At 42.7% G+C, this 15,110-nt stretch overlaps 1 protein-coding gene across 1 annotated transcript; it reads left to right on the top strand.

Annotated features, from left to right (window-relative positions):
* Window positions 1-10,653: 10,653 nt before the first annotated feature.
* On the top strand, window positions 10,654-11,609 carry LOC131762957 (olfactory receptor-like protein OLF3). The gene is given in 2 exon segments (XM_059074812.1): window positions 10,654-10,696; window positions 10,699-11,609. Coding segments are annotated over 2 exon segments (954 nt in total).
* The last annotated feature ends 3,501 nt before the right edge of the window (window positions 11,610-15,110 follow it).

Genomic DNA, 15,110 nt, shown 5'->3' with positions numbered 1-15,110 from the left:
AATACATTTTCATATAGTATAATGCACAATTATTTCCAAGGACGAGTTAAGTCTATGGGTCCTAGACATATTTTTAATTAAAAAAATGAAGTTGCCTTAAAATGGAGGGTATGGTTACATGCTTATATAAGAAGAAAACAATCTCACGGTGCTTATATAGGGCGAAGGGCGAAGGGTGAAGAAGTTGGATATTGATACTTATCTTCATAACCACTGAATTTTTAAAAAATATCACTTGTATTGTTTTATAAACCAAAAAAAACAGGAAGGTGTTAAAATTTTTTGCTGACCAACAAATAGGTGACAGATATTGAGCATGAGGGAGAGACAGAAAGGTGTAGCTGTTGAAAGCCTGGACTCTGAAGCCACTGCCACATCTTCTACTTACCAGCTGGGGAGTGCATTCCTTTCCTATGGGTGCCCTAACAAATGACCACGAACTTAGTGCCTTGAAACATCACACTTGCTGTCTTGCAGCTCTGTAGGTCAGAAGCCCAGCGAGTGAGCATCTCACTGGGTACGTCAGGGTGTAGGCAGGGCTCCCGTTCCTTCTGGAGGCTCTAGGGGAGAATCCATTTCCTTGCCTTTTCCAGCTTCAGGAGGCTGCCCAAATTCTTTGGCTTGGGCCTCTTGCTCCATCTTCAAAGCCAACAATCTCATCCCTTGGATCTCTGTTTCTGTCATCACATCCCGTTCTCTGCTTCTCCTCTTTCATTTGTTTCTGAGTGGGTTTGACCTGTTAGTTCCTTGGTGTCCTGGACCCAGCAGGCCTCCCTCAGTTCTAAATCTACTGCCCTTTTTATGCTCATTTCCTTTGGTCTTTCTGTTCCCTTTCTCCCTTTTACATTGTTCATCTTTGTCCCCCAGATAATTTAGTTTTTTACAGGTAGGAAGTGTTGTGGGTAGAACATCTTATCACCAGAACACTTGCGTTGTTCTACTGCTGCTGAAAAGTCTGCTGCTTCTCAGAGTTGTTGACATACATGTGACATGTGTGAGAAGGACGTTCTAAACTCCCAGGGGCTGTCAGGCAAGTTCCCAGTCTTAGTGGGCCCCTCTCCCTCCTTCCCGCTCCAGGCCCTCCCCAAGGCCAGACTTTCCTCCCGAGGCCCCGGAGCCAGTCTGCAAAGAGCATGTCGGTGACGTCAGAGGAGGAGGGGCGAGGGCCCTGGGGGTGGGGGGAGGCAGCAGGGGGAGGAGAGGAGCTGAGCAGAACTGCCTGGTCCCCACTGGCAGGGAATTTGCTGGCTGAGGTCCGCGTAGCCTGCTTGTGTTTGCAAGCTGGAGGAGGTTCACAGGCTGCACTGGCCTTGTCTCCTGCCAGCCCCCAAAATACACACACACACACGCACACACACACGCACATTCACACACACACACTCACAGCAAAGCCTAAAGGACTGGGCCAGTGATCTTGGCCTCAGGGATTTTGTACTGAAACCACTGGAGCCTAATTAGACATCTGAATGTCAAGGGCATGCTGCATCTCCACCTGTGCTCACTCTTTCTGCTGCCTGTGTTTCAGTATTCCTTTTTTGAGAAAGGTGGAGACTGGAGGAGATGTTTTAGCTCTGAAACTCTGTGACCAGTTGCACAGCAAAAACAGCCCCAGCTGAAAATGGTGGGCTCTGCTGCTGTGTCTGGGAAGAGAGTGTGGGCGGGCGGGCACGCGCTTGCTTCTGACTGTCAGTTTTTGAGAGGAGGAGGGATATGGCAAGAGAGAAATGCAGCTGTCTTGGCAGAGAGAACGAGAAAGAGAGAAAGCTCAAGGCCAAGGAACCCGGGTCTTTTAGCAACACTCAGTCTGCAATCCCTCGGAACCCATCTGCATCCACCGGGTCCCCCAGGATGCCCCACTCAACTGCACAAACACTGGCTTTTCCCTTCACCTTCAAAGGACTCTGTAGTCAGAAAGTACCCCTCTGTGCCTGGGTTGCCGGGTTGCTCGCTTCTGGAAACCTCTGAGAAGTGAGCCCCGTTGTCTTCCCTCCAAGCCCAGGTCAGGCCTGGTAGGGTAGCTCTGAGGGAGATCAGACTTTGCAGGGAAGTGAGGGGACTCATGACATGCCAGGGTTTCGAGGAAAGGAGGCATGGGAGAAGGGAGCAGAGGTCATGCTATGAACGCAAAGGCTGAGCGTCCCCTGAGTTAGAGGGAATTCTTCCTGCCTTCAGACTGGGACGTGGCCTTTGGTCCTGCCTGCAAACTCCAGCTGAACCCTGGGCTCTTCCTGAGTGTTGTGCCTGTTGACCTTCAGACTGGAGTTACACCATCTGCTGTCCTGGGCCTGCAGCTTGCAGACTCGCCCTGCAGAGTCTGAGACTTGCCAGCCTCCATAATTGTGGGAGCCAATTCCTGGTCATATCAATAAATCTCTCCCTATCTATCTATCTATCTATTCATCCATCTATCCTGTTGGTTCTGTCTCTCTGGAGAACTCTGACTAATAGGGCCCCCACCTTCTCCTGGGTTATTCATTTGGAACTTGCTGACCAGCACCACGTACACACCCCGTGCCCCCCGCACTGCTCCCAGCCTCTACACGGCTCTGCTGCTCCTCACTCCTGAATACTAGCCCCTCACAGGGGCTCCTGTGGACTTTTATAGGGACTAAAATAGATGTTTAAAATGGAATTATTACAAACACCAACGCAAAGAAGAAAATTCTTAAAGCTCAAGCTTGGAATATTTTGTGTTTGGAAATCAAGTTTGCTCAGTTTTAAGTAGGAACTTCACTGAGAAGTAAATATGATCAAATTAGGAACAGTGGGAGGATGGAAAAAAACTGGAGGAAGACTAAGCTGGAGAATTTTTTTTAAAAAGAAAGGTTAAGTGCTATCTCTTTTTTTTTTTAGGCTAATGACTTTCTCATTTTTATAAAAGCAATACAATGCATAAATAGATGGGGAGAAAAGGAAAAACATAAAGAGGATCATACTGTACATACTATTTTTAATTTAAAAGGTATCTGTCTTAGATAGTTTGGGCTGTTTTAACAAAAATATAGACTGGGTGAATTAAACAAGAAATATTTATCTCTCACAGTACTGGAGGCCGGCAAATCCAAGATCAAGTTGCCAGCAGATTTGGTGTCTGGCAAGAACCCTCTTCCTGGTTCGTAGATGGTATCTTCTTGATGTTCTCACATGGCAGAGAAAGAGAGCTCAGGTTTCTTCATCCCCTTCCTAGGGCACTAATCCCATTCTTGAGGGCTTCAACCTCATGACCTAATGACCTCCATCACATTAGGGTTTAAGATTTCAACATATGAATTCTGGGGGGGTACGTTCATTCCATAACAGTATTACTTTTAAGCTAACTTGAATTCAACGAAGAAGATGAAGAATTTCTCAGGTAAATGTTTCTCTACAACAAGAACATCTGAAATAATGTTAAGTGTTCTGCACCAGGGTTTTCTCCACTGGGCTGGGTGTGTCCTCTACTCATGGCATGATACTTTTGAATCCTGGGAAACCATGAGTGCTGCAGGTTTCCCTGTTCTCTGCCAAGACCATGATGGAGGTAGAGAGAAGTTTCTACACCTGAAAGATTGTACTCTGACTTTTTCCAGGGCTACTCACCATGTCATTCTACTGTCTCAGGACTGGATTATAGCAGTGAGAATTCTTAGCATTTTATACACTCACCTTCTTCCCTCAGTACAATTTCTCAGCCTCTGCTGGGGCTGTTAGCAACATGAGTAAGGGTAGTGTTTAAACATTATTCCAGGATGAACCCAAATCTAATTTTTTGTAGAGGCAGGATCTGGAAGATGGCTTCAAATACCCATTTTTATATAAGACATGGCTAGAAGAGAGCCTGGTATATAGCAAGGGCCATGCATTTATTATTAAATTATACTCACTTTCAGAAGTTTATGAAATGAGGTTGTGCCCCCATTCCTGCTTTGCTGTATGATAAGAAATATTTCTTTTGCGCTTTTACACCTTTCTTTAAATTAATTTCATTACATATTGATGGAAGGGAATTTTGTGACCTGGCCTCCTTCTGCCATCTTTACTTGGAAATTCCTACAGCTGCCATCTAACAGAAGTAAGCATTTATGCTAAGCAACACGTTTCTGGAAGGATTTCATCTATTTTCTTTTAAGAATTCTCAAGTGATCACACTTTTTACATTAACTTAAAAAAGTTTTATGGGTCATTTTTCTCCTAGTCTCCCAAGTGTCTCTCTACCCTAAATCTGCAGTCTCTTTCTTTTGCTCTCTGTCTGTCTCTCTTTAAATCCCATTTAGAAATTCAAATAAGGGAAGAAAAACAATCTATTTTAAAGCAGGATCCAAAAAAAAAAAAAAAAGTCTTGACACTTTTTCTGGTCCAGGCTCAGGCTGGGACACTCTTGGGGAGGCACTGTCTCAGACATTCCTTAGCTTATAGAAGTTACTGATGATGGCACTGCCAGAGCCTGGGGAAATGGGAGCCTCCAAATCCACTCATTTTCCTCTAGCTAGCTTCCTCCCAGGCCCCCATTCCCTCAGATTCAGGGTCTGGCGTTTAGGCGTGTGACCCTGGGCAGGTCAGATTTAGGCTGGCCATTCCTGGAGAAAGCTCCCAGATCCTGAAGGCATTAGGGGTCTGTCTCAACAGAGCTTGGGGCAGGGGAAGCCTCCCAACCCATCCATCCATCCATCTTGAGCCAGCCAGCTGCTCTACCCTCATCCCTTTAAACCAGGGCCGGAATACTAGGCCAGCAAGTCCCAGAGGGGCTGGAAGCTGACCTAGACTTGTGTGTTCTGAAAGGCAGGAGACTCAGACAGACTCTTGGATGTAAGGGAAGCCTGTTTGCTCCACCCACCCACATCCCTTAAGCCAACTGCAAGTTCTTCCCCGAACCCATCACACTCTAGGGTCTCCATGTCTGGTCTAGTAACGGTCAATCCATGTTCATAGTGACCCTCTTTATCTAGAAGGTATCCTCTGCCCTCAATCTCTGCTGTTGCCAAAAACAAAACAAAACCCCAAATCTCTATGGTTTTTTTGTTTGTTTGTTTATTTTTGCGGTACGCGGGCCTCTCGCTGTTGTGGCCTCTCCCGTTGCGGAGCACAAGCCCCGGACGCGCAGGCGCAGCGGCCACGGCTCACGGGCCCAGCCGCTCCGCGGCATGTGGGATCTTCCCGGACCGGGGCACGAACCCGCGTCCCCTGCATCGGCAGGCGGACTCTCAACCACTGCGCCACCAGGGAAGCCCCCCCAAACCTCTATGTTTTGATTTGCTTATGGATAGAAAAATTAACATCCTCGCTAAGTTAGATACCCATGTGGATTAACTAAAAAACATCCCTAAGAAATGGTGCAACCTACCAAAGTGACTGATGCACTTCCAATGGCAGGTGCAGCAGGGCTGAAGAGGTCAAACCCAAACCTGGGTATGCAAACACTGTGATTATGTGAGGGTTTGGCTTCAGGGTATAAATCCTATGTATATCCTGCTTTTTTTCCAAGTAAAATAGTGTGTGTGTGTATGTGTTTTCATTACATTTTCTGACTGGTCATTGCTAGTCTGAAGGAATGCTACTGATTTTTTTAAAGAAACTATCAAGAATGATATTAGTTATTGATTTTAAATTGATATAATATTTATCAGGTTAAGGAAATATCTTTTTATTTCTTAGTGTACCCAAATTTATAAAATCTGGAATGGGTGAAGCATCTTATTGAATTTCTTCTGTTTTTTTCTTAGTGATCCAGTAGATTTCCAGATTTTAACCTCTTACATTGGAGGAATGTATGTACTTGGTTATAGTAAATTCTGTTTTCATTAAGATGTTATACATTTATTAAGCTGTTTATATTTATTTAGAAATGAAACTCCTTTTTTCTGGGATATCTAGGGACAGAGTTCTGTGGAATACCAATTGGGGACAGATTGGTCTATGGGTTTGTTTTCTTGTTCTAACTTTGCCAGGTTTACTACCAAAGCTATGTTAACTTTATAGAATCTAGACATGAATAAAGCTTTGTCAATATTTTGGTTTACTTATAAATACTAAAATAACATATTTTTCATGATTATAAAACTACCACATGTTCATTACAGAAAATTGGGAAAATACCAAAAATCAGAGAACAAAAATATTTGTCACCTATATGTATTCCCAATATTAGAGATAATTGTGGTTAACATTTTAATCAATTTTAATTTATCTATATCTATATAGGTGTCTATCTTAGATTTATGTATATTCAGATATTTATAAAATTGAAATTATCGTGTGTGTGTATTGTGTACAGTTTTATGTTGTATTCTGTTCACCATGATTTACATTTTGGACATTTTACCATGTCATTAAATATTCTTTAAACATATTCTTTTAATAGCTGTATAACAGTTCAACTCATTTACTGAAATTATACTTAATTATTTTCCATTTTGAAATTAGGTTATTCCAGAAATTTGCTAGTCAAAATAGTCTGGTTAAAAACATCTGTTTTACTTACATCTTGATCTGCATTCTGATTATAGGATGGATTCCTTGAAGCAGAAGTAATGAGCCAAAAGACACAGCCTTTAGAAGATTTTTGATACATAGTGCCAAATTATCCTCTAGAAATGTTTTATATATTTCAGCTCAACATAAACGTATCCATCTGGACTTCCAATGGACTGAATATCTTCTTTTCTAAACATTATGTAGTATTTCCACATGTTGACTGAAATCCCTTTTGGTATAGTTTGAAACATGTGTGGCCTAATGGGCTTTTCTCTACTTTCTCTCCTTCCCGGAGTCCAACACATGTAGAGCCTACAATGAGAGAAAGGCATATTTTGAAATATAAGCTAGTGTATGGGGAAGTTAGGAAGATTTACTAGCTTAAAATCAAATTTGCAGTTGATATATCTGCTGCTCACGACTGCACATAACAGTGCCGGGCACAGCAATCTCTGCACACGCCCGCTGCCGCCATCCTGAATTGCAGTGTCCTGTGCAGCCTCTCTGCACACGGCCCCGGTCGCCGTCTTGGATGGCACCGTCACGTGCAGCCTCTCTGCACACGGGCCCCGGTCGCCATCTTGGATGGCACCGTCACGTGCAGCCTCTCTGCACACGGCCCCGGTCGCCATCTTGGATGCAGTATCGTTCGTCTCACTTCTGCACACGCCCGCCTGAGGCGCGGTGCTGGCGGCAGCCGTTCCGCACTAGGAACTCCGGTGGGAAGAGCCGGGTGCGAGGCCTCTGCACGTAGCCCCCTGTGAGCGAGTGAAACCCGACTAGGCACAAAGGAAAAAAAAAAAAGGTTAGGCTTTATTTTATTACCCAGATTTTATTTTGATTGCCAGAAAATAGTTAATGGGCTTCCCTGGTGACACTTCTGGGGCAGAACATTGGTTAAAAACGGCCCAGATACTTCAAGGGGACATTTGTGAAGCTGCGCAGTGAGGCGTGATGGGGGATGTGGCCGCTGCCTCTGTCTCCCCAGAGAGGCTCTGTCCAAACGAAGGCATGGCGTGGGGCTCTGGATTCAGACCTTGGTTTTCTTGGGAGGAGCGGGTGCCGGTGCCGAGGACATACCCGTGAGCAGGCCCGTCTTTTGTCTGCCGTGTGGCCGGGCGCCTGGTAGGAGAATGAAGCGCGTGGAAATTCCAAGCACACGATGGTATGTTCTTCGTCTAACGTGTCCTGTTCCTGCTGCTGCCGTGCGACGGAGGCTTTGCGTCGGTCTCCCAGCAGTGCAGCCCCTTCGCCCTCCAGCTCGCTCCCTCGGGCCGGGTCTTCAGCGTCCTCCCCGTGGGCCTGGCCTTCCGCCCCCAGCGGGGATTTGTCCCGAGAGGCACCGAAGCTTCCTTTGTCCCTTACTTGTCTTTTATTTCCTGGTGAGGATTTGTTTCTGTTCCCTCTTCCTTTGTCACTTTTCCAGCTTGAAATGCATCCCTCGCTGTCATTTTGCAATTCTCAGAACTAGAAAGAAAACCAGTAGGAAAATAGAAAAATGGCATTAACCTGTTATTAGCATAATTATTGTTCCTTTTGTAACTAAGTCTTGAGGAAGCATCTAATTGTAACTGGCCTTTGGGGACAGCAGTGAACAAGCGTAGTTTTTGTACAGAAATGCCCTTGGTTCTTAGCAAGTTGAGGGTTTGACAGCAAGCACCATGGACACTCGCAGACAATGGGAGCTCATACCTGCACTAAGTGGCACTGTCACTTACTTGTTTGTAATGAGGCACAAGCTGTAGTAGAGAGATGTGCAGGGTGAGTAAAAGGAGCACAGGTGAGTCATTGGCTGGCGTGTTTTCCAGGCGGCTTGCACATGCACCAGGGGAAAAAAATGATGTGATGATGATCTGTTTTGTGTCATTTCCTCTATGGATGCCTTAGGTCTTTGAACACAGGTAAATGTAATATTCGCCTTGAAACACCAACATCTAGCCAAGATGAGACTTTATAGATATTTGCCAAATTAATAGAAAAAGAAATGTCTACTTTCTGCTGCAGGTCTGCCATATATTCAACAAAAGTTAACGGATTTTTTAAGTTAAATATTTTCTTTGCCTTCTTTGAGGCAAATAGATGTTATTTCAGCCTGACCATGTTGAAGAAAAGCAAAGTGAAGGGTGGTGGTAGAAGTATCTTGATAGAGAAGTAGAGGACATCAGTTTTGTGGACATTACGAAAGAGGTTTATGAAAATTTATGTATCTCAGTCATACATATGAGATATTATGTATCTCAATCATATCTGAAATATATGGCCATTTCTAGACCTACTTGCTTTGTTTTGTCCTTTAACAGGTTTTCAACTTAAAAACGGAACAATTATTTTGCCAGCAAAATGGGTTTATTTGGGAGAGGGTTTATTGCAAGAGAAAACGCAATTCAGGACATGCAAGCTGTAGCAAAAGCCATAGGCAAGTCCCACAAACAAAGGAGAGGAAACTTATGGAGAAAAAGGAGGATGTTGGGAAAGGTTGTTTTGAACCAAAGTCCTTTGGAGGAAACTGAGAATTCAGGATTGTGACGGCTTCTCACTGGCTGAGTTGCTGGGGAAGTCTGTTACTTACAAGAGATGCAATGTGTGTGTTTTATCCTGTTGAGGTTTGTAATTGATGCTTCTTTCCTGTTGATGATTCTTCCTTGGGCCCTGTAATTGACGATTCTTCTGTAATTTACACTGATGGTCGGCTTGAGACTCCCTATCAGGCCTCCCTTAGTCAGGGTTTTCCTTTATTAGTTTTCACACAGGTAGGAGAGTTGAAGCATAGGCAATATTCACCTTTCTGCTCAGAGACCCTACCCCAACCCCTAAGAGTTTGTGGATGACACAAGCAGCTCTGTTTCTGCCCTCAAGCCCTCTTACTGCCTTATCTCCTATTTTCCTTTATTTTGTACACTGCAAGAAAAGAAACGTTAGTGAATTAGGCAGGCATGGAGAAATAATAAGAATGAATCAGTCCTATAAAAATATTTTTAAAAATGTAAATGGCTTCTTATTAATATTCAAAATTGACATTATAACATACAGTTATACTGAAAAAGCACTTTCTGGGTGATAGAAAGCAAAAGTCAACTCCATTCCTCTGTACATCTACATGAATTGATAACTCCTTCTCTGCCTTGGACAATTAAGAAAGGTATTTAAACATTTGCTTCCCTTTCTCTCTTGTAAATAAAAAGTCAAGCATTCACACTCTCATTTCCTTCATTTTGAGCCCATATAAAAGGGTAGATTTTTAACAGCAGCAAGTTGAAAGGAGAAAAATGAAAAGAACAAGGTACAATTGCAATCATCTACCCCACTGTATCTCACTGATGCTAAAGAGACCCAAGGCTATCAGAAAGGCAAATGGTCCCCAGGTCCTTAGAGTGACCCAGCTATTCCTAAGCCCTCATTTCTATTAAAAATTGCCTCCAATATTATTTATGACTGAATTGTCGAGGGGAGGTTGTTGCATGAGAAAATCATGTTTGCTACTTTATTTACGCCAAGGCAGAGATCATATGACTACTACTATCCATACTACTACAGTACTGCTACAAGTAACAGTTCACAGAGTACTTTCTCCATAAATTACCTACATGTGACCTTAAATGTACTTGTGAGTTGTATAATATTATCTGTTTCATATGTAAAACTTTGTCACTAAACCCACATCATGTAGCTGGTAAATAAAATTAGTTTTCAAACCTAGATTCTCTGATTCCAGATCTTTGCACAAGCCCCTTCCTCTTTTCAGTATTTCCTTTTATAATAGATTTATACATGTCATTATAATGGATCTAGTTGACATATTTAAGGTAGTTTTTGTAATTTTCCCACCAAGCTTTTCTTCACTGTTTATCAATTTACCTGCCACTGTTATCTACCATCCTTCCCTTGCCCTAGAAACTTAGGCAAGTTGGTAAAGATGTGGAGCTCCTAAAATTGTGATGCATTATCTTCAGGCTTTAACTGGGCCTCCCAGGGACAACATCAAGTCCTTATGAAGGTGCTGTCCTGTTCTGTGACGCAGAATGGATACAATGTATATCAGACTGAAGCCTGTCATCTTGGCCCACGAGTGATGTGAAACATCGCACTAAGGGTGGCCAATTGTATATAGTTTGTATTGATAAAAGTTATTTTTATGGTTCTGTGATTCAGTAGATTCTGTTATTTCTGTCTCTCTCTGCAGATTAATAATCCTCACATTTTAAAATGGGAGCAGATAACCATACTTTGGTGAGAGAATTCATTCCCCTGTTCTGTCCAGTGACTGGGACACTCGGGCTGCTCTCTTGGTCCTGTTCTTGGTTATGTACCTGGTGACAGTGCTGGGGAGCTGCCTCGTTATTCTTCGGACCAGACTGGACAGCCGACTCCACACTCCCATGTATTTCTTTCTCACCAACCTCTCCCTTGTCGATGTCTCTTATGCCACAAACATTGTCCCTCAGATGCTGGTGCATTTTCTTGCAGAACATAAAGGAATCCCATATGTGAGCTGTGCAACCTAGTTATTTTCCTCCCTGGGCCTGGGTGGGATTGAGTTTGTTCTACTGGCAGTGATGGCCTATGACCGCTATGTGGCTGTGTGTGACCCCCTGAGATACTCAGTCATCATGCACGGAGGCCTCTGTACTAGGTTGGCCATCACATCCTGGGTCAGTGCCTCTGTCAACTCTCTCACGCAGACCACCATCACCTTTCAGTTGCCCATGTGTATGAACAAGTATATTGATCACATATCCTGCGAACTCCTAGCTGTGGTCAGACTGGCCTGTGTGGACACCTCCTCCAACGAGATCGCAATCATGGTTTCTAGTATTGTTCTGCTGATGACTCCTTTCTGCTTGGTTCTCTTGTCCTACATCCAGATCATCTCCACCATCCTAAAGATCCAGTCCACAGAGGGGAGAAAGAAAGCCTTCCACACCTGTGCCTCTCACCTCGTGGTAGTTGTACTGTACTATGGCATGGCCATTTTCACTTACATCCAACCACGCTCCAGCCCCTCTGTCCTTCAGGAGAAGTTGATCTCTCTCTTCTATGCCATTTTGACACCCATGCTGAACCCCATGATTTACAGGCTGAGGAATAAGGAGGTGAAGGGGGCCTTTCAGAAACTACTAGGGCAATTATCTGGATTAACGTCAGCACTGGCAACTTACTGAATCATGAGCATGACTTAGAGAAAAGAACTTTGCTTGTATGCTTTCCCAGCCAACTCAGGTATGAAGCATCGTAACTGCATTGCCCTGGCAACCAGGAAGGAGATGACGAAATGTGTACTTGTGGTACCGGGTAGGAGGCTGAGTGATTGGGTTGGGGTGTGGGATGTAAGGGAGTTTTTATGTCACAGCAGCATGTTCAGAGAAATTAAGCCCTGCTGTAATAGAACTTCCCACGGTTAACCACTCAGTATCCATTCATATGGCCTCAGAGTATTTGAGGAAAATATCATTTATTGTTTTTGATAGCAGCATGAAAAATTGTAATCATTGGCCCATTCTTGGATCTTACCTTGGAACACTGATTTTATTCAACCACATTTTAAAGAGGTTATTGTATTTCCATTGGGAACAAAATGCATTTTCATATTTGAACACTCACTTAAAATATTGTGTGGCATATATAGTCACCTTCATTCATTGTGTGAGTCACGATCCTAAGGAGGGCGTTGCTATCAACGCTGATTAAAATGTTTTTGTGCATGACCTATACTGCATGTGGATATACAGACACTGTCTGAGTAATGGAAATAAATGAGAGGAGAAACATCAACCAAATTCATATTTTACCGCGATAAGGATACAATCAAGGGTTGTTTGTACACAACGACATTATTTAAGAAAAATATGAGATTCAGTTACTGCTAATTAGCATATGAATAATTTAATAAGAAAACTATTGCATGTATATTGGGTACCATTCAAAAGGTAAAATTGTAATTTCTGAAAAATCAGCAAACTTTCTTTTCTCTGAGATCTTGGGAAAAAAATAAGCAAATAAACAAGGAAATCAATGAATACAATGTTAAGACATAGTTAATCTAAGAAAAGCAGTTTTCTTGGAGAAGCCAGTGAAAGATAATACAGCTTTGATTTTGTGTTATCAGGATAGGTCAGTCTGCTCTGCAGATGTTATTCTCAAGTCTCCACATTAAAGGCCTTCTTGTATTCCCCTCCCCGTGACACACACACACACACACACACACACACACACACACAGACACCAAAACTCTACTTAATCTCTGTAAATCTTGTGAGCTGGCATTGTCTGTGAGTGTAACTTGTCTCTGAGGATAAAGCTAAATAAGGTAAAAGGGGAAAGAAATGATTAAACAAGGGATAGGTAGGGGAAGGAGGTAAAAAGTATGGTAATAATGGGTCCTCTCACTCTCTTCAAGGAGTATAAAAGAGGGACTCTTTTTTTTTTTTTTTTGTCTCATTATTAAGTCAGTTGATTGGTTTTTGGTTGATTTGCGTTTGGGTGTAGTTTTTTTTTTTTTTTTGTCTCATTATTAAGTCAGTTGATTGGTTTTTGGTTGATTTGCGTTTGGGTGTAGGTGATCAGAAGTTGAAGGGTTTCCACTGACACCTACTTTCTCTGTGAAATAAGGTGGATTACCCATGGCTGAGAGTACAGGGGAAGGAAGAGGAGATACAGGAGTGAGATTTGAGAATGGTGCAGGTTTTTTTTTTTTGGCTGTGTTGGGTCTTCTTTGCTGTACGCGGGCTTTCTCAAGTTGTGGTGAGTGGGGGCTACTCTTTGTTGCAGTGCGTGGGCTTCTCATTGTAGTGGCTTCTCTTTTTGCGGAGCGCGGGCTCTAGGCGCACGGGCTTCAGTAGTTGCAGCACACGGGCTCAGTAGTTGTGGCGCATGGGCTCTAGGGCATGGGGGCTTCAGTAGTTGTGCCACACGGGCTTAGTTGCTCTGTAGCATATGAGATCTTCCCTGACCAGGGCTCGAACCCATGTCCCCTGCATTAGCAGGTGGATACTTAACCACTCCGCCACCAGGGAAGTCCGAGAATGGTGAAGGTTAATAGTCCACGTGGGTATAGACAAATATGCCCCTTTTACCTGTGGACATCACTGAGCCTAAAGTATCTCTGAATTTCATCTCAGTATCTTCAGTTACAAGGTCACAAAGGTCATATTTTTCCTCTAATTTGACCAACTTTATCTTTATTCTCAGCCTTCTCTAAAACAAAGTTACAGTTGATCATTTTGTAGGCATTGACTTTGTTGTAGACAGTGCTTTTGGCATTGTGGGGTATCAAAGTTGTGTTCAGATATGGCCACTACCTCAAGAAGTTTACAGTCTTCTAGGGCAGGGGTTGGGAAACTGTTTCTGTATTAGGACAGATAGAAAATATTTTAGACTCTGTGGGCCATACATTCTACATCACAGCTATTCAGCTCTGCCATGACAGCAGTAAAATAGCCATAGATAATACATAAAAAAAGAGTGAATGTGGCTGGTAGCAATAAACCTAAATATATGGACACTGAAATTTTAATTTTATATAATTTTTTACATCATAAAATATTCTCCTTTTTATTTTTTCAATGATTTAAAAATAATAAAAAATTCTTTTCTTGTGGGCCATGCAAAAACAAATGGTGGGCCAAATTTGGCCTTTGGGCAATAGTTTGCTACACCATTATAGGGGAAATATAACAAAAGTGCAAAATTATAATATGAGGTATGCACATAAAGAGCCCTGATACTCAAAGGAAGAAGGGATTCATAAAGAGTCCTGATATTCAGAGGAAGAAGGGATTCTTTTTTGCATGTAGACTGTTATAATGGTGACGGCTTCTAAGAGAAAATGAAGTGGTTCTCACTTCAGTTTGCATTTCAGAAAGCATCTCATTTCTCATAGTCATTTAGGTCCATTTACCCAGGCTCTAAGGACTCCATACTAATGGGTGAATTAAGGACATGAATCACACACTAAGCATAATTCTTAGATATCTGCTGAATATTAATTGGGTGATTTGTATTACTTCTTAGCCTCAGCAGCATTTAACCACAGTGACAGGCCTTTTGGGGACACACTCCCTTACATACAAGCTGAAGCTTCACTCTGTACTGTCCCTTATCATGATGTCTGGGACCATCAGGTTCTCCCCTATTCATCCCACTAAAATTCAGGATTTTGAGACCTAAGCCTATTGTATAAAATATAGGTCCTATAAAATATACACAACCAAGTCAGACTGATGTGGTTTGGTTGTCCTTCTAGTTCCAAATTTGAGCTGGGCTAGTCTCAGTGAGATCTCATCCTCAGCAGCATGAGGTTTTTACCCATCTCATGGAAATGATCTCACCACTGTATGCATACTCTCTCCTGACTTCTTTGAGCCTTCTACATCTTCCTCATCAAAGTATAGCAGGATGACAAAACAAGAAGTGCGATCCTGGACAAGTTATAAAACCTCTCTAAGGATCAGCTCTCTTTTTCATAACTTACAAAGAATAATAAGCTCCTCTTGAGAAATTTGAGAGTATTGAGTGAGATATTATATGTAAAGCAGTTAGTAAAATGGCTGACACAGAAAAAGCACTTGATAACTGTTTGCTATTATCTTTGTTTTTTTCTCATAGCGTATTCTACCAATTTACCCCCACCTCCTGTCCTCCCTGACCTTCTGGCAAACATTTTA

Source organism: Kogia breviceps, chromosome 9 (genome assembly GCF_026419965.1).
Source record: "Kogia breviceps isolate mKogBre1 chromosome 9, mKogBre1 haplotype 1, whole genome shotgun sequence".
Taxonomy (NCBI): Eukaryota; Metazoa; Chordata; class Mammalia; order Artiodactyla; family Physeteridae; genus Kogia; species Kogia breviceps.
The sequence above is the reverse complement of the archived record's forward strand: the minus strand, read 5'-3'. Positions and strand labels throughout refer to the sequence as shown.